We start from the raw sequence: 24,410 nt of genomic DNA on the forward strand, positions 1-24,410 counted from the left end.
ATTCATTTTAAGTAAAATTATTTTAAAGTGTTCATTGTGTGGATGACTGAAATAAACCCAAATAATTCATTTTTCCGTAAGTTTATAATATACTGTATATTTTTGTACTAACTGTTGTTAATTGAAATCTAATTGTTTGCTGCTGTCAGATCTTTCAGTTTGTGTAGATAAAAAAGATTAGATGTGTATTCGTAGTTTTGATAGTACTGTGTCAAATAAATTTTATTGGTTTTTTATTTAGATAAGATAACAACTTTCTAAGCTATTACGCTAATGCTAGACAAAAGATAAAATAAAATCATTGTTTACTTGCAATTTATTTGTTTGTAAAAACAGTTTTATTATTTAGTATTCTTATTACATTTAAATTTAAAACCCAGTTTCCAATTTATTATTTATATTTGTTTAGTTTTTTATCTAAAATTTAAATTGCATAATCTTATTTATGTTTATTGCAACCCAGATTTAATTATATTTTAGTAGTAACACTTAATGAACTTATATTATCTCCTGTTGATATGTTTATCTGTGAATTGTGTGTTGTTATTGTGTTTATTATTTCTTCAAAAAGCTGTTAGTTTAAATGGTATGAAATTTTATTATTATTAGTATTATTTAGTTCGTGTTTTCTGTTGATGCTGGAAAACGTCATTTTAACAGAATTTGAATGGGGAGTTATGTCTGCAGATAACTTTCCTTACTTTCTTACCAATAAAAAGTACTTAAATGTATTTCTCATTTAATGAATGTTACAGAAGCTCTCTTAGTGTATTTTCATTTTTGGATGTTGTAAAATAATATATTTTTAATTTATTTAAATTAAATTTTTTGTAGTCCATATTTCCTGTGTACATAAAATCTAGCTAATTATATAATATAAATCTTCAGGTACAACACAAAGTACAGAATTAAAAAAACATTTTTACCTTACTTTTTTTTTCATTAAAGCTCTTTTGGACAAAGCCAATCTCCAGTAATGTTTTTTAAAATTTACTTTTTTACATTTACACAATAGTTAACATGATGCGTTAAAATTTATAGAACAAATATTATTTGTTCAGTCAGTTTCAATTTAAACAACCTTTTTAAAAATTTAATTTTGAAAGTTATTTAATTTGAAAGTTATAATATTAAAATTTCATGTTAAAGGAAAACAAAATTTTAATATTGTAGTTTAAAATTAACAAAAAAAAATTTTTGTATATTGACTTAATTTTAACGTATATTCTTATCTATTGTGTAATGTAAAAAAGTAAAATTTGAAAAACATTACTGAAGATGGGCTTATGCCCGAAAGTGCTTTAATGAAAAAAAGTAAGATAAGAATGTTCTTTAATTCTGTACTTTGTGGATTATTATTATATATTAATTGCATTATTATAAAATCTTATATCAGAATATAGAATTTTATATTAGGATATTTCCGGCCCCTGAGGCAAAATGATTGAATCTGTGCACTTTCTTCTAGATAGTTGTAGGTTTGAATCACAGCCAGGGTTTATAAAATTTTTATTTTATGAGTAACTGTAATTGGATGGTTAAAGCTGTGGCAAAAATAAATACTTAAAAAATAAAATAAAATTAGCATAATTTTGAATGAATTCAAACCAGGTAGTAGTGACCTTGACCTTTATTTTGTTTCTCAATAAAAGTACAATAAAATTATTAAAAGGGTATTAAAATAGCTTAAAATTCTTTAAAAAAAATTGAACTTTCTATAAGCTGCAAGAAGCTTCTAGAATTTAAGAATTGTTATTTTTATTGTAGATGATTAATTCACTTAATAAGCTCATGACTTGTGTATAGAATACATATATTATAATTGCAGTTCATAAAAAATGGCGAGCTTGACCAGGATTTGTAACCAGAACCTTTCAGATGAAAGCTGAAAATGATGCTGTTCACCAGAAGAAATATTTAATATTTTTGGAAATGTATGATTTTTTAGGTGTTGCTTTAATATCTTCATTGCACTTGTTTGGGCATATGTTATTGAGAAAAATGGATAAAAAATACTTTGATTGTAAATAAATAGCACCCATCTAATGCTAAAATACAAAAGAATATAAAAATATTTTTTAACTATTTACAAACACTGGAATTGTTTCATTCATTTTTAAATCTGTGTTAATAACCTCACTGCAGTGTTTAAAAACATAATTTTCTTATGCGTAGTATTAAATGAAAGGTAATAAATTTAATTTATTCTGCATATCATAAATAAACTATACTTTATAGAGTGATAAATAAGATTGCTTTTTGAAATAGCCTATTGCTATCCAATAAAGTATTAATAGGTTTGATAGTAACAAATATTCATTAGTAGCTTAAAGTGCTCTATTAATTAACATTGTAAAAAATAGAGGATGTAGCTGTAGATAAACCTCATATTGATAAAGCATTTAATAAAAGTGATTTATTTGATTATTCATCCCAAGGTGGGGTATGTACATCAACATTATTGTTTTTTGGCATTTATTTCTTTTGTAATTACTGTTGTCATAAAAATCATAGTTACTTTTTGATATAATTCATGGTTTTTTAGTTGCAATTCAAGGTTTTTGAAAAGTAAGTAAAAAATAATTATTTGGATTTCAGAATATCTGCAAGATATTCTGAAAAACCTTGAATTTATGCTTTTTGTAATATTTTTATTTCTATTAAGTTTTGGGAATTGCACAAAAAAAAGTCTTTTTAATGTGTATGTTTATTGTGTCTTAATTTGACCTTAAATGAAGTTAAAAAAATAAACTTACAACCAATAAACACTTTATTAGATCATAACTGTAATTAACCGCTTTCATAATAAGTACTTACTGTCATAATAAGTGTTTCATAATAAGTAGCTTCTTTTACATATGTTAAATGTGATATTGTTTCTCTTTTTTTTTAAAATAAGAACATAATAAAAAAGCTACAAAAAGCTTGAGCCTTATTAAGTACTCATTGGTTATTATTGTTACTGGGATTTGTAGTACTTAATCATTCAGTTTTTACAGCATTATTATTAAAATTAACTCACGATGATTATCAATAATAATAGAAACTATATGTATAAAAATAATTATTTTTATACAATTATTTTAAGATTATGGATTGCTTTTTTTCATGATTTCCAAATCATTTCCTTAACAGAAAAATTATTTAATAGAAACTAGAAATTTCTAGCCTATCCTATTTTATCTACAACGTTTCATGTTTAGTTTGGTAAATTAATATATTCTGCAAGTTGAAAATTGGTTATTTTCTCTGAGCAAGCAAAGTGACTGGTGCTTACATATAACAGAAATGTGTGTAATAATGGTGTGTTGTTGAACCAGGTATTTATAAACATTTTTTTTAAATAACATTTCAGTCTTTTTCTTAGTATTTTGAACAATACTTTCTACATTTAGTTGTGAAGAAGTGTTAGGTAAACCATGTATATTTGTGATTAGACCATTCTACATACGTGACAATAGTCTTAAACTTAACGTGGTTGTTTTAATGCTATTTTGATATCCATCAGATGATATGGGGCCATCAATTCATGTTGATGGTCGGGATATAGAAAACTGATCTAGGATTGAACAAGAAAATTCCTGGTAAACAAAGAAAAATATGTATAGCTGAAAATACAGATGATTTTTTTTACATATGGTCTGTCCATCATTACTCAGTTTTTTGCGTTGTCAAACATCAGTGTTGGAATGATTCTTCATAAGGAAAATTCAATTTGTCAGGACATTAAATAATACTGTTAAAGAAAATTGTATGATTTTTTAGTGTCAACTGGACAGTATATTGCTATTGGTCTTCACATTTGTATAGTTCTTTGTTCTTCTGAGAAAAATACTTTTGAAAGAATTAACACGAAGATACTTTCCAGGCATTAAATTTAAATTTGGAAAAATGTGTTTTCTTAGAGCTTGCTCTAATGTTATTTGTCTGAAGTTTTTCTTAACTGGTTTTTTATGAGTTCTCAAAGGGTCACAACAGCTGTCCATGCAGGTGACTGAATTTTGACAAAAACATTTTTTCATTATATTTTACATACACTAGTTTTTGTCAATGTCACATTGTGACATTTGAATTAACATATAAAAAATAAGTTGTTGGTTTTCATAATTAAAGTCACAAATTTTAATGATTTTAGTTCTTTTGGCACTGTACCATACAGTGTTTTTTATGACACACTTCATTCACATAAATTCCTATGGAACATAGTGCACAGTCCTATGGAACAAAAATGGTTGCCACAGGTAAATTGCTTAAATAAAAAATAAAATAAAAACATAAGTAGTTTTAAGGTTCTGAGACATGTAGGTAACAAGTGGGTAAGTTTCAATTTCTTTTGAATTAGTATGCAACCACTCTTGGGTTACTTTAAATGGATTGACCCAAATGTTAATGAAGACTTTATTCATAATATGATTGTGAGTGAGTGATGAATCACATTTTTTACTTTGGTTTTATGAGGTCTGGATTATTGGTTCTTGTCCCCTTCAAAGTACTCTGCACCCTTATTCACACACTTTTCCCAGCAGTGTTTCCAGTTTGCATAGCAGTCCTGGATAGCTTCATTTGAAATGACCTTAATGTCATCAGTAGTTTCAAAATGGCGTCCTTTCATAACTGATTTTAATTTTGGAAATAAGAAAAAGTTGCAAGGAGCCAGGTCTGGCAAGTTGGGAGGCTGAGGGAGGAAAGTCATCTGATTTTTGGTACAAAACTGATGGATTGACAATGCTGAGTGTGCGGGTGCATTGTCATGGTGAAGGAATCATGAGTTGTCTCACCAAAATTCTGGTCTCTTTTTGTTGATTCTTTCATGTAACTTATAAAACTCCTTGATAGTACACATTGTTCACTGTTTCATCTTGAGACAAGAATTCAAAATGCACAATTCCATTAAAATAAAAAAAAAAGAGAGCATTACTTTGACATTGGATCGAGACTGATGTGTTTTCTTGGGACGTGGCCTTTGCCAATCCAATGTGATAATTGAACTTTTGTCTCATCGTAGCTGTAAACCCAACTTTCATCTCCTGTTTTGATTCTTTGCATGAATGTTTGATTGTAATTCGCTTGTTCAAGAAGTCGAGAAATATCCACTCTGTTCTTTTTGCTCTTCAGTCATTATACGAGGAACAAACTTTGCTGTAACTGATACATGTTCAATTTTTTAGTCAAAATGTCATGGCATTATCCAGTTAAGATGCTTACTTCTGCAAGTTCTCTGACAGTCAACCGGCATGCACCAAATCATTGATTGTGGGTGTCATCAGTTGAAGTCAATGGTCTTCCTGGTCGAGGGTCATTTTTAATTGACTGATGACACATTTAAATTGTGGAAACCATGCGTAACATTATGCATGTAAAGTGTTATCTCTAGACTCCAATATTTCTTTGTCTGCAAGCTTGCCAGATCTTATAGCATGTGGTTTTTTTATTTATGGAGCTACTTATAGACTAAGGAAGTTAATCTATTTCCATGAAATATTGGAAAATCATGCAAAGTTGAATTAGCAATCCATTGCTGATCATTAATAATACTAATCATGTAATAACAAATAATTATAAAATTACTTTACAGTAAAACGTACATAATTTCAGGAAAAAAATAAATATTAGTTAGTAGATAATGGATACCAATCAAATATCTGTGCCACCAAACAAACTCAAGAGACAACTTCACAAAGTATACAAATAATGAAAATGATAAAAATATACTTATTTAGTAATTATTACTAAGTATTAACTTAATATCACAACTCCCTTGAAAGTGATACAGATCTTACCCCAATATATTAAAAAATTGATATTTTTTACAAATTTACAAATTTGATATTACAAATTTTATTAACATAAAATAATTATCAGCAAGATTCAATAGATCTCAAGTGACTGAGATAATTTACATAATAAATATTAATAAAACAGTATAAAATTTTGTTTCTTTATACCATTTTGTCATACAGCGTGATTCAGGAGAAAGGGAAATAAATTGGGAACTTATTCTAGAGCTTGAAATAAGGAAAATAGTTAATACAAAGATAGGTTTGAAAATGCTTTATCAAATTATGGCTAGTGAAAAATTTCGAATGGATTTCAGTTCCCTCATTAAATGAAATGCTGAAATTTATAAGGTAAGGAGTAAACTTGATGATTTCTTATGTTTTCTGACTTAAAAAATTTAATAAAACAGATCCCAGAACTGAATCTTCTGTAGTTTTCATGATATCCAATGTAAAACTGTGTTGAATTACTAATAAATGTGTAAATTATGTTATCAAAAGCTGTAGAGAATTTAATTTTGATAAAATAGATGTAAAGTTATGAAAGAAAAAGTAAACTTTTATTATTAAAAACAAAACTTAACAGAAAAATGCTATTTGTATAAATTACAACCATAAAGTATTTGTACAATTTTTAATAATCTTCAAGAGAATGGTACACTTTTCAGTGCTTATGTTTCATCTGAATGTTAGCTGGTACATGGTGATGAAAGTGAAAACATTCCTCAGGTTTAACAGCCTAGTCCTACAACAAGCAAGTAAAGAATTTCTACATGATTCAACATTGCACAAAGTACATTATGGAGGATATTACATGCTCATGGACTGCATCCTTATCATGTTCAGAAAGTTCAACACCTCCAGCTTGGTGACCATGGCAGACAACTGCAATTTTGTCAATCGGTTAACAATAATTAGAGGTTAATCTCTTAATTCTGTTCATACTATTTTTGGATGAAGTTACTTTTATCCATAATGGCATAAACAACATGTGGAATTCATATTTGTGGTCTGAAGAAAACCCAGATGCTGTAGTCTAATTCCAGCAACATTTTTTGTAAAAGTTTGGTGTTATGGGGAGAGATTACTTGGAATTTTTAAATGTTGAATTTCTTACAGTGCTTGAAAATTTCTTATTGGTGAAACAAATTGAAATGTACTACAACTAGGTTGAGTACCAACATATCTCATGAAAGAAGTAAAACAAATCTTAGATTAAAAATTATCATGATCTAAATTGGGCACATTGATCACTGGACCTGACTCAGACTCCCATAGATTACTGTTTATGGGGATGGATTAAATCCGAGGTATACAACCAAAATGTAGACACACATGATGATGACCTGACTGATTGCTTGCATTTGCAGTGCTGCTGCCTTCATCAAGGAGTGCGAAGGTATTAGGTTACAGAAAATTTAAGTAAATGAGTTGAAAAGTGTATCAGTCTGCGGTGGAATTTTCAATCATTTATTGAAAACTAATCCAGTATAAACCACAAAATAGCTGTTTTTAATTTTTACAAATTCATAACATTTTTCTAAGTTTGGTTTTCAGTAATAATAGTTTTTTTTTTGGTTTTTTGTTTTCTTAGACTTCATCAATTTTCTCAGAAATTTTCTAAAGTCTTGATAACAGAAATTTTCACAGAATTTACCACGTAAGTACTCTCCAAACTGTGCTCTGTTTGATGTATAACATTCTTAATGTTTGCTTTTGTACTCTGGCAAAATTAGACATACAACTAAGAATTCTCCCTTCTCCATATTACAAAACACTCTATTCCCTAAACCAGAATAAATTCTTCGGTTATTTAATAAAATTTCAGTTGTGAATTCTTAATATTAGTTTTTTAAAACACATAAGTATTAACTTATAACTTGTGTTACTAATTTGTGTTAGGGCTGAAGCATTTTTCTCCCAGAAAAAACAAAAAAAAGAAAAATTTTCATTGCTCTCTATTTATAGAATTTGTTTTCTGGATAATATTTTAAAAATGCACTGATTGTGTAGTCTCAAATTAGGTAAAAAAGAATAGCTCCAATTCTGTTTCTAAGTAAATGAAAGAGTTTGGTGCGTTCAGAGGCATTCTTAAGAGATTAAGAAAAGCCACCAAACCTTCTCTACTTCCATCTCTTAAAAACCAGACTACTGTATTGCAGTATGACCTTATCACAGGGTTGAACATCTTGAATTTACCACATTTTATTAATACAATTTTTACATACTTAGTTAAATCCAATTTTGAGTCATTTCTTCAACGTTATGACCAATATTCAAGTTACTGTTCAAAGTGGCTTCCATTTACTTGTAATTTTTCGCCATTTCTGTATGATTTGTTTTGAAAAACCACTTTTCCATTTTTCATCAACCATTCCAGATATTCCTTAAATATCATAATTTTAGATTTTCCCAGTTAAGATATAAATTTTTTTGGTGGTACTTTTCAGACTTCCTTACCGTGTTTTGCAGTATTGTGGCCTTTTTGTCAGCCAAATAATTTGCATATGCCAGCTCATTTACTTACTGTACACTATCCAATTTTTATTTTTCCTTGCTTCTCATTAATGGTATCATTTATAAATAGTATGAATAAATACAAACACATGATGCATTCCTGCTTAACTCCTGTTTCCATTTCAAAGTGTTTTCAAACCATTAAAAAGATTCCAAATTGCCAGTCTTGTGCCTGTATACAAACTTTTTAATGCTGTAACAGATTTGGTTGACATCCCACACTGATTTTAAGATAAAGTGTCCAACAATCTACAGTTAGATCAACCTTAAATTCAATTAAGAAACAATAAATTTATTTGAACCATTTCACCATTTAGTCTATTGCACTAGTTAAAATAAATTAAGACAAATAGCTCCTAAAACCAGCCTTCCAGTAGTATATTTTTTATTTCAAGCCATTTATATCACTACATAAACTTTATTAAAAACATCTTGGAATGTTATGTCTCACAATTATAAATACACTGCAGATCACTAACATTAAATAGTGGGAATATGTAATACTTAAATCTGTTAAATGCAATATCCTTCTCATAAAACTTGTTACAAAGACAATATACTTTTTTTTAAAAAAGTCATTTGAAGCATTCAAAAAAAATTCCTTACTTATTCTGTCAAGGACCTGATGCCTCATTTTCTTTTGAATTACTTATTACCCTCAGTAACTCCACCATTGAAAATTTGTATCACGATAAAACAGGGACTGTAAAATAATACATCAGCTCCATTATATGGGACACCATATAATTGTTTAAAATGTGGACTACTCTCACAGAAATCTCCCACCTTAATATTGTTCCTCTTTAAATATTTTCTTCTGGCGTTATCTGAATGCATGGTTTGAAAAAGATTTAGTAATTTAAACATTTTCTCTCTTAATTTTTCGCAATCCAATCAAGCAAGGTTCATAACCACTGTAACTGCTTTTCTTTTTTGAATTCTAGTTTTTAACTTATAAGTATCTCTCATAATATTTTTCACTAATTTAGCATTCTTTACCTGCAGCTCTCTTCCACTGTTAAGCTAGTTACTTATTTTACAGTCTAAAATCTCTTTGTTTACTTTTTACATTTATCCCTTCACTGCCATTTAGGTTGTACCTTTACGATCTTCATTGGCATCTGTCTTTCAGATCTAAGACCACCTTTATTGCCCCAAATGGTCTGAGTAAGTACCCTTTCCTATCAAACAATTCTCCATTTTACCCTGGTATGTTGAATCGACACTATATATATATATATATATATATATATATATTTTTTTTTTTTTTATAACAGAGCACCAATAATTATTAATATAAGTAGATTTTCCATTCTTATTACCTTATGTTCTACTGTTCAGAACCACAGTGCACTCTTCCATCAATTCTTCCTTTGCTGTTTATTTATATTCTCACTTCTTGATTTTATACTATCAAAAGTAATAGACCTTCCTAGTGATTTTGTTTAAAAAATGGTTGAGCCTCTACTATTCTAGCATTGCATGGAATGGGTGGGAAGTACTTTTATGCTAGTTATGAAGTTATTAGGATAGGTCTCAGCTCGAATGCTCAGCCACCCACTGCATGGTGCATCAAGAACACTTCCTGTTACTAAAGGCTTCTTCTTCCGTGACAGTAATGTTTTCTGTGATTGTGACAGTTTCCCAAAACACACAAAGAAATCATTTATAATGTTTTCCAATGTTTTACCAGTATGTGGATGTTTGCAGATTCACACACATGCTAACAAATGTTTTTTGACTGTGAATGCACTTGCATCCACCATCATTCCACACTCTACCACTAAGGTCATCCCAACATGAATGAACATATCGGGTGATCCCCACCATGGCTTATCCTCCTCACCTTTTCCAGCAGCAGTGAGTGATATTTGTACTGAGAATTGGCAGCAGTAGAGCCTGATTAAGCTGGATTTATTACAGTGTAAAGGGACTTCCGCCCACTCTGTGTAGTAGTAGTCAAAATTGGTATATTCAATCAACACATCACTAACCTCAAAATATGCATAAATATGTCATATTTATGACATGATGTCTACCATCCTGTACTACTAAACTTGTACTGTTGTACAAGGGTTATTCAATAACTAAAGACACAAATTGCTGTGAAGCTAAAATAGTTTATTTAATCAGTGTTAAATTTTTTTTTTATTTTTCAACATATATTCCAGTATATAAATATGCTTGCACCTTCTCTGAATCTGCTTATTTATGCCTGCTGCAAATAAATTTTTGTCTTTATGTCGAAGCTAATTTAGCACATGTTCTTTGACATTGTCATCATTATTATTATTTGTCGATAAGCATATCACAGTAGTATGCATTGTTTATTCACTGACATAAAAAAATCAATAAACACTGCGCCTTTTGTATCCCAAAAGATTATCATGATTTTTCCTGGTAATTGGCTGGTTCAGAATTTCTCCTTGAGAGGTATGCTTATGCGCTTCCCCACATCATGCTCCGGTTTTTTTATTATGGTTCATAATGATGATTCGATGTCTTATCAAAGGTTAGAATACTGTGCAAAAAGCATCAACTTCCTGTTGCTGTTGTTTCAGCTCCATGCACATGCGTTGTCTTATCTCCTCATGTTGTTCTATTAACTCTCTTGGAACCTATCTTGTACTTTACATTCTCAAGCTTGACTATAGTAATGTTATGTTATGAACTGTTTTAAACTTGTTATTTTTCAGCTATAATCTCAACTGTATCTGCTGATCTTGGATGAGAGAGTATGTGAGTTTGAAGTGCTAGAGTTGAAACTTCAGTTGCATATCTTGAAAGGTGCTTGTTAGCCACTGAAGTTTGACAGTTTAAAGTTTTTCTACCCGCTTGTTAAAACTTTTCTTGTTCATATAACTTTGTCCATATTTTTTGGTTGTATGAGAGTTACTGCTGGTTTTTCATCTACGGAAAACAAAAAAATGGGTCACTAAACAGTTAATTTGCAAACTTCAAGACCCGCCATTGGAAAATGAGTTTTTGAGGTTATAAACAAAACAATTTTACCCAAACAACTGATGAAAAGTCATATGTTTACTAACTTACTGTTCTAAAAATATCATAACCCTTTTATCAACTGTTCTCTCTCCACAGTTATTTGTGTCTTTAATTATTGAATGACCCTCATAGTAGTATAAGAATATAAGAAAAGTATTTTTGTTTTTATTTTTAAATTTTGATTTAATGTACCTAAAGTAGAAGTACTAAAACTCTTGGCAGATGGTAATGTTGCTACTGTCAGTAATATAGTTTTGTATAATTAGTTAATGGAAATGTGCATCATGTTATAAAAATAAAACTTTGTTTTCCATTTCTATTTTATAATTATTAATACATTATTAATTTGATTCACAAAGAGAAGCAGTGTTTAACCAGATTTGATTTAGTTTTTAAATATTGTCTTGATAAACTGGCTTTCCTAATAAACTTGTGGTGTTGCTAACTGGAATTCACTTTAGTTGGTAATATTGTTTTAGTACAGATCAATTCTATAAAAATTGAAAATGTTTAATCAACATTTGGATATGAAAATTTGTGTTTGTTTACTTAGGATGTTATTCAATTAAAAGATGTAATTTTGTTTTTAAGAAATATTTATTTCAGATGTTTTTAAAATGTTTAGGTGCAAGAACAATGGTGCACCAAGGTTGTAAAGTTCTGGTTGTTTGCGGACCTTCGGGTTCGGGTAAATCAACACTTTTGAAAAGGCTATTTGATGAATATCCTAACACGTTTGGATTTTCTGTTTCTCACACAACACGTAATCCTAGGCCAGGGGAACAAAATGGTTACCATTATCATTTTACAACAAAAGAAGAAATGGAAATTGCTATTGGTCGTGGTGAATTTCTCGAATCTGCTATATTTGCAAACAATATTTATGGTACAAGGTGAGTTAGATTAATTGTATTCTATTTTTTCTTCTAAATTGATTATTACTTTATAAAAAAATGATTTTTTTCTTGATAAAAAAACCATGTCTAATTTTACTGATGCCCTTATATTTTCTTATTTTTAAATTTTGAAACAAATAACATAAAATTATTTTAAAACAAATCACTCGCTGAAGTTACTTTTCTCTGTATATTTGTGAATACAAAATTTAGAAGGTTTATAGTAGTTGTTCAGTTAACTAATTATTGATTTATATAAAATATTATTGCTTGCAGTATATCAGGGTTGAGTTTATCCTTGATTGCCGTTCCAGATGTTATAATAATTTATCTTTTATTAAAAAGTGCATTTTCAAGGCTGTCAACTTTTGAGGATATAGGTTAAGTGACTAAGGGACCCTACATTTATTACTGTCTTCTTTCAAAGTAACCACATCTACACTACATACGCAACTTCACACAATTTACATATAAACATAATTATATTATACTATACATTATACACATTTTGCAACATTCAATATACTCAAGCATGCACAGTGTTGCATCTTCACATGAATGCGTGATAAAAAAGTTGTGCAAGATAAATTTCATTTCACTCTAAAATGTAAATAATTAAACAAAATATCTTATGTATTAAAAAAAAAAAATGGGCTGAAAAGATAATTCCATCTGTTAGGCCATTCTACTGAATGGATTAGGCTGATTTTTTTTCTTAGAATGACCAACAGATATAACATTAAGCATAATCAGACCCCCAAAACTTAGTCTCCGTTGAGGAAAATTACTTTGAAGGTCCATCAATGCTTGATGACATCTGTGGGCTATTCAGAGCAGACTAAAAAAAAATCAGCCCAATTGGATGGACTGGAAATAGGTTTTAAGCTTGCATTTTACCTGCAGTAGAACAGGAAGAAGAAAATAAGGGGATTGAGGGTGAGGTGTGTTATAAATGGAATAGGCTTTTAGCAGAGTTTTTTTAAATTATATAATATTTTTGTAATAACAGTGGAGCAGCATGGATCCATTAGGTTTTTAGCCAGTTTTTTAAAATATGTAGTTTCGTTATAAGAATAATGTAGCAGAACAGCAAGCAACCACTAGTAATTACACAAGCCTGTGATGGTTGTGTTTTTTAGTTTTTGATAATTGATTCTTATGTATTTTTTTGTGGTGAATCTGAAAATAACCTTCATTTTTTTCATCACATCAGGATTTTTCACAAATCGTAAATTTCAAAATTTGTAAAAAGTTGAAAAATTGTGAAAATGTGATACAATAAAGTAGATATAATAAATAAATAAATTAATATATTCTCTTTTTTGGCTTATACTGTGCATTCTTATAGCTAAGCAGTTGAGTGGTCTGAAGAGGAGGGTAGTGAGGAGTCAATTGACCCCTTAATTTCTAATGAAAATTACCACAATATAATAGCCTAATTTCTATTATAGTGCATTTTTAAATTAATTTATTATTTATGTAAATAATTTTTATGAAGTACATCATGCCTTTGGAAGCCACTCCCCTCTTCAATCATCCTTAATGATGAAGTAGTAAAGTACTTAGTATATGAAATTGTGTATTTTACACACAATTTGGATGGCTTATACTCTGCTTTGCGCTTTTTCTTCTGTTTTCTATAGGGTTCATCTCGGTGTAACACCTAGGAATAGTCTGCTATTATCATAGTAGTCCATTTTCTTTGCTAATGGCACCCAGATTTTCAGGAAAAACGTCCACATGAGAATTTAGGAAGTGATGAACCTTCAAACTACTTCTGCAGCATGTTCATACGATTGATTTGAAGTTTAGATCCTTCTTATTGCCCAGAAACTTGGTTACTACATCTTTAAAGACTCCCAGGCTTCTTTTTCTGCAACTTCATTTGTTTTTCAAAATTACTGTGTTTGAGACGTTTTGTAGTGCCAGAACCAATAAAGACACACACTCTTTTAGTTTGGCAGTTGATAAGACTGGAAATTTGTCACAGATGTATTTAAAACATTTACCTTGTTTTGATAAGGCTTTGACAAATTCATCAAGCCTAACTTGATATACAGAGGTGGAAAGAGAACTTTATTCGGATCTATGAGAGCCTTTCAGAGCACATTTTTGGTTCCAGGTTTCAATGAAGCTCTTTTTGGCCAATCTTTCCTTGTACAATGATTTCCTCTGTCCCTGCTATCCCATTCACACAAAAAAACAAGGACATATATTATTTTGAGATCGCCGCATGTACTCCACTTATGTTTGTCATATTTAATTTTATCAAAAACAAATTCCAAATTATCAACCCTCTTTTAAATGGACAGAATGTCCAACTGGTATTGACGGACATTTATTCCCATTGTGAAGAAGGACAACTTTGAGGCTTCTTTTGGATGAATCTATGAACAGTTTCCAATCTGTACTTTCATACAGAATGATAGAGTCAAAAGTCCACATACATCAGAGCAGAAGTCTTAATTCTTCTTCTGAAAAATATGGAAGAAAATCCTTCTCTCTGTACCTGAAACAGGAAAATGAGGTGCTAGCTGTCTTGAACCAAATCGTTTAGTGGAGATTGTGAATAAAGCTCTGGTGCACAGCTACCTCCGGGTGTGTACTCCTGGATGTTATCTTCATTTAAATCACTTGTGGAACCGTCTATTTCAGGTAAATATTCTGGTGGAATTAGCACTGCTATGTCTGGACCATGAGAGACCTGGCAAAGAGTGTAGGTGGCATATTTTGATAGACAATTTTTTTAATCAAATTGAACTTTTTTTATTATTCAAATTGAAACCTTGAACACCAGTCTAACAAAAGTAACAATGATTGGTGTGATTTCATGGCTCTTGCCACACCATTGGAACTCCAAATATGAACGCTTCTTGTTCATCCTTTGACCACCACCTAAGTCCTTCAATACATGTGTAGCAAATGTAGTGGAGTGCCCAAGTTTTGTCTTGATTTCCTATTTTTACTCTGAAATATGTGACACACTTATTGAACCAAACATTTTATATTTATTTTTTGCCTTTTCAGCATTAACTCATAAAAAATGTAACAAAAAGAGTCTGCAGAATTTTTCAGCTTCCTGAAGTCATTTTGAAAATGGAAAGTTTGCTTTATTGCCTGAAAATATATTTTCCACAGATAAAAATGCATTTGATCATGGAGGACGGAAAAAACTATTTACACACGCTGATGGTTGAACTGGCATTGATAGTAGTTGGATGGTGCATGAGTGGCACAGATAGCTGCCAATAAGGTTGTTACATCTTGTTAAGTCTTGTCACAACCTGTCTGCCAAGCTCTCCCACTGTCTCATCTTCAACCCCACCCTTGGCTCACCTCCTGAGACCACTCAACTGTTTAGGTATAAGAAACTACGCATTCTTATACCAAAAATTCTTATAAGCCAAAAAAGTTACAGCATAAAAAAAAGTTTTATGTCTATTTCATAGTATAACATTTTTGCAATTTTTCAACATTTTACAAATTTTGAAATTTGCGATTTGTGAAAAATCCTGATGCCATGGAAAAAATGAAGGTTATTTTTGGATTCAGCGCTAAAAAATACATTGGAATCAATGTCAAAAATTAAAAAAACATTCCACAACCCAAATTTTTTGCAGGCTTGTATTATTAAACTAAACTAAAACTACTAAACAAATTATTGATTTTTAACAGAAAAAAATTAGTTATCTTTTTTGTAAAAAAAAGTTATTGAAAATGTTATAGATAATGTACATTGTTTTTATTGAACAAAAAGATTATTAAAAACAGTAAATATGTTATGCCAGATAAATATTTTGTAAATTGTTACTTTTCTTTTTAAAATAAATTAAGTAAAAAGTTAATAATAAAGGTAAAACTTAATGTTATAGCTACATTAACTTCATTTTCTTGTAAGGAAAGTGTTTTAACCTTGTTTAAAAATGGTTAAAAATGAAAAGCTATGTTAAAAAAAGTTAAGGAATGTTTAACATAACAATATGGCTTTTTTTTTTATGAATAAATGTTAATTAAAATATATAATTTATTATATCCTCACAGTTGTAAAGATATTAAATAAACCATAGTTTTAAAGTTGCTTATTATCCTCTTTAGTTTTAAAAATGCTTAAAAAATTTCAGTTGTCTGCTTTACTACTTCTTATATATATATATTTATTGCTAGTGCTACTGTTTTTATGTTTGTTGTATCTAATCAGCTATAAAATGGTCTGATACTATCTCTCATTTGGTGGTAAGTGGTTTCATTTCTATTACGTACTATTCTTCTCATTTATCCGTCTATCTTTCTTTGTGTAATTAATTAATTTATAATCCTTATATTTTCTACTATGTTAATACTTCACTGTATTATATCCTTTATTTGTTTTGTTAAAATAAATATGTAGTTTTTGTAATTTAAATTTATGAATGTTGATCATTTTTGAGCCTAAATTAAAGGTATGACTTAGTAGAACTTAGATGGTAAAGAACATGTAAGAACCTGCCCTGAATGGGTCATGGCTTTTACTTAATAGTATAGAGAGTAACTGAAGGATCAATGTGCATATCATTTTATGTTTGGAAGTGTAAATGTAATGACTATTTTCTTCCAGTTTTGCTGCTATCCAAGCTGTTTGTAACGAAGGAAAAGTTTGTGTCCTTGATATTGATGTTCAGGGAGTAAAACAGGTGAAAAAGAAAAATCTTGATTCGATATATATATTCATAAAGCCTCCAAGCATGGACGAATTAGAGAAAAGGCTACGATTGAGAGCAACAGAGACAGAAGAGAGTCTTCAGTCTAGACTTGAAGCCGCAAAACAAGATATGACATATGGTGTGTATGAATGTTGTTATGCAATCTGTTATCTGTTTAGTAATCTAAACAGTACTGTTAATAATGATCTGCACATTTTATTTTAAAAGTTTGCTATCTTTATTAATCTTTTATTTATGACTTATTGCATTCATTTCTGTATTCATAGTATGCATCCATAGATGTATTTTAAAAATTAGCGAGAGTTTAACCTATGAAGTATCACTACCGGTTGTAAAATCTGTACATGAAAATAGAAAGAAGAAATTTGTTTTTGTTTGTTTGTTTGTTTGTTCTGATGAAATACAATGCATTTTTATAGTATGCACCATGTCACTGTTGTAGGGTACATGATGGGAGTATATTAAAATAACCCTGTATTTACGTTTGTCTGGTAGCTCAGTCAGTTAAAAGTTTTTATAGAAAAAACCAAATTCATTTATATAATAAAAATCATTCTTAATATCCAGAGTAGGGTTACCTGAATCTAGAGCTGTGACATTTGAACTCTTGTGTTGAAACATAATAATGCGATGTATTTATGAGTTTTATGGATTGTTTACATTATAAAGGTACAATATAATAAACATATATAGATAAAAAAAATATAAGAAATCACATCACTATATATAAAATTAATTATATTGAATTGTGTAGATTTATTATATTAATGTAATTAGTCCAATTGCATACAAAAAGCTTTATCTAATAGTATTGTTTAACCCATTGCTAAGAGGGAGATCTCTTGTTCCCATTATTGAAAGCAGCCAACCATATAAAATTTTCAAAATTAGTTTGATAGTTTTAAGCCTCACCTTATTGGGTTATCTGTGGTCATTTGATATTACGTAATGTTGAAAAGTTAAAGAAAAATAAAACTTCATTTTTTTATCCTATCTAACAGTAATTGTATTATTTTCAATTAGGAAAAAAAATTGTCATTTCATAAAGGCTTCTCTCTATATTCTTATCTGTATGCCAATTTACAGCAGGTAAATTGGCGAACTCCTCTACACTGATCGTAGTGTCAGGTTAAATATTGCTATATCTTTTTTTACTGTTCATCAATCACAAAATTATTTAACAATTTTTTTTCTCCAAATGTATTATTATGCTTAGTCTGTAATTATTTTTTTCCTTTAAATGGTTCAATAATTTTGGTAAAAATGTTGAATTTGTGTTTTTGAAGATGATCTTAAAGTTAACTTTTTCTAATTTTTAGAAAAACTTCTAAAAATTTCTAAAAACTTCTGTTCATCAGAAAATGAACAACTTTTTATGAATCTGTTTTTTCTGTGTAATAATTATTTATGAAACTATGTTATAAGGTGAAGCTGAACAGAGTTATTAAAAATTAATTCTTGATTATTATCTAGAAAAAAATGTTATTTTTTAAAAACAGCTCCAGAATATAATTTGCTGTATTAAATTTAATTTTTAGACGACATAAAATAATTTTGTTGTAAATTAAAATCCCCTGCAAAAAAATTGAATGATTTTTTCTTTGCTGAATAAAGTCAAATAAAATCTAAAGCATCATTACTAATCAAGAGGAATTTAATGTAAACAAAGCAGAATAATAAAACTAATTTTCTTTCAAGTTATATTTCACTTTCAATTTTAATTTTGAAAGAACATTTTGTACCAAATTATATCGATGTATATGTAAGTTTGAAAACCATTTTGATTATTAATGTACGTCATCAGTAGATGCTGGAGAAATAATATGGAAGAAAATAATTAAATAAAAAAATAAAAGAATAATGGATTATGATAAGGTTTTAATTGGTTGATATGTAAATCTATACATACAAAAATGAATGTTTGCTTTTTTTTTACTCTTATTCTAAAAACTGTCATAAATACTAATAGCAAAGCTTTTTTTTTTTTAAAGGTATCTTAATGATTGCAATGGAATAGAATTAGTCTTTTTGTTGTGAAAGTACCTGACACATTCTATTCTATTCTATTATGTTAATAAATGTAATTTTTTCATTTCTGTAAACCAATTGTTTTGAAAAAAGATATTTTATAGAAGTCACTTTTTTAGATTGACAGTTGTGTAATATAATTTATCCATAAAAACTGTAAAGGTAATTAACTGTAAAAGATTGTTAATAAACACTATATTCATATATGCTGTCGTTTTGAGTTTATATCAGATATTCATTTTTATATTTTTGAGCTGCCATTTTTTCTAAATAGATATGTGAGATAGGATGATGTCATGTAAAATCCTGATAATTTTTTTTCTGGATGTAAGAATGTACCTGTTAGGTTTACATTTTTTCTCTGGGTGTAAGAATGTACCTGTTAGGTTTACATTTTTTCTCTGGGTGTAAGATTGTACCTGTTAAGTTCAAATTAGTTGTATTAATTATTGCAGACTAGGTGGTGAGACCAGATTTATAGAAAGTTTGTAAAACAATCAACCTTCAGTCAGTAGTTTGATAAAATTAAAGATACAAATTGAAAATAGTTTGACATATTATCTAAAATTTAATGCAAGTTTGTTTTTAATTTTTGTTTCAGGTGAAACTCCAGGTAATTTTAATCTTGTCTTGGTCAATGATTCATTGGAAAAGGCTTACCCAAAATTCAAAGAATTTATTTTTCAAGAATTGGAAAAAAGTAAACTCAGTAATGGTGAGCATAAAGTATATATTTAATTAAAAAAAAAAAAAATAACTTTGATCTTGTTTGTTAGTTCTGTTGAAATTAAATTTATTTTAACTATTAACAAAATGTGTTTTATGTACATTAATTGTTTGCGAACATTCTGTTTATTTGTTTAATGGAAGTTATAAAGTAATACTTTTGAAGTTTGAATAGTGGTGATTCTAAGGTTTTAAAGTTATTGAGTGTTTATCAGTTGTGCATTTTAGATTTTTTTTAATAATTTGGTGCTAGCATAAAAAAATTTCTGAAAACACATTTTACTTTTACACTGTTGGAAAGATTTTGCGTAAAAATTCATGAGTCGGTCATTAAAATTTGACTGCATCCATCCATTAGTAAATTTACTTCGTGAATCTACAACCTTAAATCATATCTTAGAAACTTGAAGTTCTCTGAGCGGCTACAGCCTTTTATATATATATATATTGTTTTATGGTAAGAGAACCCAAAGTAAAAGCTATATTTACAGCTAGATGGCATTAAATAAAGATTTTAAAGAATTACTGTAAGACAGTGATATAGTAGATTATATCAGTTTATGTTAGAAGCCGGTATTTAAGAGTCCTAACACCCTTATTTATAACAAGAGAAAGGAGAAAAAAATCGCTTTTGAAACCTGTGCAAAAGCATTAGATTTTCAAAATGTTTTTAATAACATTAAATTTTGTCAGCTTGGTGCCGTAAGCAAATATAGGAGCAATGGCTAAACTGTTTTCAGTAGTGAGTTCATCAGGCTGTTTTTAGAAGTAACAGACATTCTATTCTAGTCTTACTAGAGAATGTAACTAGTTAAATCTCTTCCATTCCCTTATTTATTAAGCCGAATACGGTTGTACATAAGTATTACCAACCAAGATATATTAAGCATTGTTATTTGATTACAAGAGTCACTTGTGAGTGAGCGTTTTATAACTTAGATCTGAGGTTAAGCCCTGATGCTGTAAAAGTGTTTATATATTACAATGTTTAGTAAAGACTACTTACAGTTTAGCAGTTTGATGATTTATCATATCATCATCATAACATGTTTTTGAATTTGAATATTATGTGCAAGCATGCTTATTTTTAATAAACTTCCTGATCCCAATTGCGATATGAGATTTTATATCAGATTCAGAATGTAGTAAGAGGTTGGTTTTCTGGTGGGCATCACTGCTATCAGAGAAAGAGGTCCTAGTTGCTATTCATGTAGCCTCAGGTGCTCTACATGTGCAGTGGGCATAAGAAATGCTTGCAAAAAGTTATATTTCATTTATAAATTAAAGCCCATTTAATTTCTAAGTTCTTAGAAAAGCATATTCATATTTTACTAAAAATTAAAAATTCAGACTGTCTGAAAATTTAAAATTAAGAAAATATTTTACGTTGCTTTATAATCATATGAAATCTTAAATTAAATTTATTACTGTATATTATTTGTTAGACTGGTGAGTGTAATGTTTATGTGCACATTTCAAATTGAAGACTGTAATACTACAAACATGCTAAGTTCTTTCTTTTGTCATAAATTATATAAATCTCTTAAAAAAAACATCTTATTTACTTTTTACTATGTTTCTTTTCTGTGTTGCTATTAGTCAATTGATTTATTGTAAAATATTCACATACTAATTTTTAATTTTATTTATTTTTTTGTAGTTTATGCTTGAATGATGGATTTTACATTTTGCTTCCTATTAACATTTTTAAGATTCTTTCGTGTATTTATTTGTTTTTATTCCTTGTACTGTGTTATACATAAAGGTAGTAATGGTAAAATAAATATATTACACTATAAATAAGGTTTTACAGAGGTCTGTAAATAAAGTAATGAGACTGGTTCAGAAAAACGTTTTATTTACAATCCAATTATACATGGACTCTATCACCTTCGAAATAGTTCTCTTGGGAAGCCACGCATTGCTTCAAATGGTTTTCCCACAGGAGTGTTGGAACTCAGAAACCTGATTATCCTTCAGATGGTCAGTTACATTTTTTTAAAATGTTTTCTACTGTTCCAAAATGGTGTCTTTTAAGTTGGGAACAGGAAAAAGTCACAGGGACTCAAATCAGGTGAATAAATAAGGTGGTTGAGGAACTACAGGAATGTTTTTCTTCGCCAATAACTTATTAATTGAGAGTGCAGTGCGACAAGGTGCATTGTCATGATGCAGCATCCAGTTGTCTTTGATGGCTGGTCTCACGTATGCAACTCTTTTCTGCAGTATTTCAAGAATTTCATGGTAAACATATTGATTTACAGTGTGTCCTGTAGGCAAAAACTCCTTATGGACAATGCCATTACTATTAAAGAAACAAATTAGCATGGTTTTGATTTTGTATTTGCTCATTTTTACTTTTTTGGGAGTGGTGAGTTTGAAGTGTGCCACTTCTTGCTCTGGCGGTTTGCTTCTGGGTTGTACTCAAATATCCAAAATTATCACCAGTAATAACATTTTAAAAAATCAGGATCAGTTTCAATTCGCCCTAGAAGATCACGGCACACTTCCATCCTGTTACTTTTCTGTTCAACAGTGAGTGCACAAACTTTTTTCGTATCCAATTCATTTGCCCAAATTTGATGAACTCTGATTTGGTTCAAATTCAATTGTTCTGCAGTCATTCTCAGTTAATCGCTGGTCATACTATATCAAATCTCTGATTTGTTCAACATTGTTGTCACTTTTTGACGTTAATTGTCTTCAAGAGCGTGGATTGTCTGTAACTGATTCCCCGCCATCTGAAAATGCTTTAAACGGCCTAAAAACTTGGGCTTGTGACAGAGCGTCATCTCTATATGCCCTTTTCAATTTTGAAAAAGTTTTAATCGCATTTTCACCAAGTTTAACACAATGCTTAATTGCACAACATTACTCATAATTAATTAGTATCACTCATTTTTGTATTGCATAACAAAAACTCGTTTCACAAAAAGTTTGTTTACATCTCACGTGGCAACAATAGTCTAAAAATACTAATACCTAATATAAATCTGCTGTTCATATAGCCATATGTTTACCAGTAACTTTACAGTTTACAACTAAACTAGTCACATTACTTTATACGTAGACCCTGAACAATAGAAAGAAATCCTCTTTCTTTGTTATTTCCCATTTTTGAGCCCACTTAGTTTTGAAGAAAAATTGAAGTTTATATTTTACTTCATTATAATTATTTATTTTTCTATCTTATATAAAATGTAATTTTAAGTTAATAATGTTTTTACTATTACGTACTTTTAACTCTAGAAGGAGTATGGTATTTTGTTTTTAGTGGCTTGCAGATATTGCTCAAAAACAGGTCTTTTTTATTAAAAAATTCTGCTAAGTATTCAGTGAATGGGTTTTTATTTTCACTATCAAATTTTTTTTAAGTAACATAGCATTTTTTCTCTTTGTAACTTTACTTGGTATAAAATTTAGTGGATGTTGTTTAAGAAAATAATACGTGTTAGATAAAGATGATTTACAAAAATATGAATCATCAGGATAGAAGGTAATAAAAAAACATAACTAATTTTTTGAAAAGTTTAGATTAAAAGTATAGATACTAATAATTAAGTATAGATATAGATAGTTTAGACTAAAAGTATAGATTATATTATAAAAAAATTACATATAATTAATAATAGATTATAATATAAAGACAAAGTGATTTTGATTTGTTATTATAATTGATTCTGTAAATATATAATGAAAGATTAAAAGGAAAAAGATTGCAACCTAAACATCTTTTTATTTTATGAATTACTTGTTTATTAGTAATTAATAATATGATCATAAATATGATACAAAAAAATCATATCTAATTTTTTCTTTTACTTTCTCAGTGTTTAGTTATATTGGATACTTTGTAAAGAAATGTTTACTAATCAGGTCAAATTTTTTTTTAAATGAGTTAGAAATCTTGACATTTCTGACCCCCTCTGATCAGAGAACACCATTTTTTTTTTTTTATTGCATTGAAAAATCTTAAAAGCATCTATGCATATACATTATGTATGTTGGTCTGTTTTTACTTGATATCTACTGACTGAGAGACCAATTTGGATGAAATTTGGTATGATGATTTCTATGTATGGAAACTTGATGGCATTTAATTTTAGTCACAATCTGTGAAGAGGCAGGGAGATAAGGAGTTTATGATCCCATATCTCAAAATTTTACTTGAAAAGGATTGGCAAATTTTTTCACATAATTTATTCCCCCTAGTTATATTACTTTAGTGTTTGGTCTTTTTCAGAAGACACCAAATTATGATTTCAATTAGTTAAGTAGATGGGAAAATACAAGTCACCTGTATCCCAAAATTTTGTTAAGAATAGATTCATTTTTTTGCATAATTCTTTACTTTCCTGGCTTGGCCAGAAAATTTAATAATTTTGTACACGTTTTAAAAAAAGTATTATTAATTTTTTACTTTAAATATTATTGCATTAATAGCTGTAATATAAAATATAACTACTTGTTATTTGTAACTTGAAGTTATAATTAAAAATCAATCCTGAAGTTTTTAGGACTAGAGTTAGCTCTCCAACGGTAAGTTTTAAAAAAAAAATTAATCTAGGGTCAATCCATATCAAATCAACCAATTTAATTTGTAAAGGTGCTGTCAAAATTTATTTTTTTAATTTTTTAACTAAGTTTGTACTATACTCAGAGTTTTGAAAACAGGTATTCATTAATTTTTTTAGACGTTCAGCTTTTTTTGAGAGGCAATTTTGTATTGGTGCATCAGCCTATTTTTCATTTTACAGATTTTT

At 28.9% G+C, this 24,410-nt stretch overlaps 1 protein-coding gene across 5 annotated transcripts in view; it reads left to right on the forward strand.

The window, feature by feature from the left end:
- The window catches only part of LOC142321653 (guanylate kinase), a 55,253-nt gene that overhangs the window by 4,763 nt on the left and 26,080 nt on the right, over positions 1-24,410 (forward strand). For all 5 annotated transcript variants that reach the window (XR_012755694.1, XR_012755695.1, XR_012755693.1 and 2 more), the window contains exons 2-4: positions 11,923-12,190; positions 16,788-17,011; positions 19,523-19,636. Coding sequence is in view for 2 of the 5 variants with exons in the window: in XM_075359918.1 (XP_075216033.1) it covers positions 11,934-12,190; positions 16,788-17,011; positions 19,523-19,636 (595 nt within the window). In the remaining 3 variants the exon portion in view is untranslated. The remainder of the gene's footprint in view (positions 1-11,922; positions 12,191-16,787; positions 17,012-19,522; positions 19,637-24,410) is intronic.

Source organism: Lycorma delicatula, chromosome 3, assembly GCF_047948215.1.
Source record: "Lycorma delicatula isolate Av1 chromosome 3, ASM4794821v1, whole genome shotgun sequence".
In the NCBI taxonomy this organism is placed as follows: domain Eukaryota; kingdom Metazoa; phylum Arthropoda; class Insecta; order Hemiptera; family Fulgoridae; genus Lycorma; species Lycorma delicatula.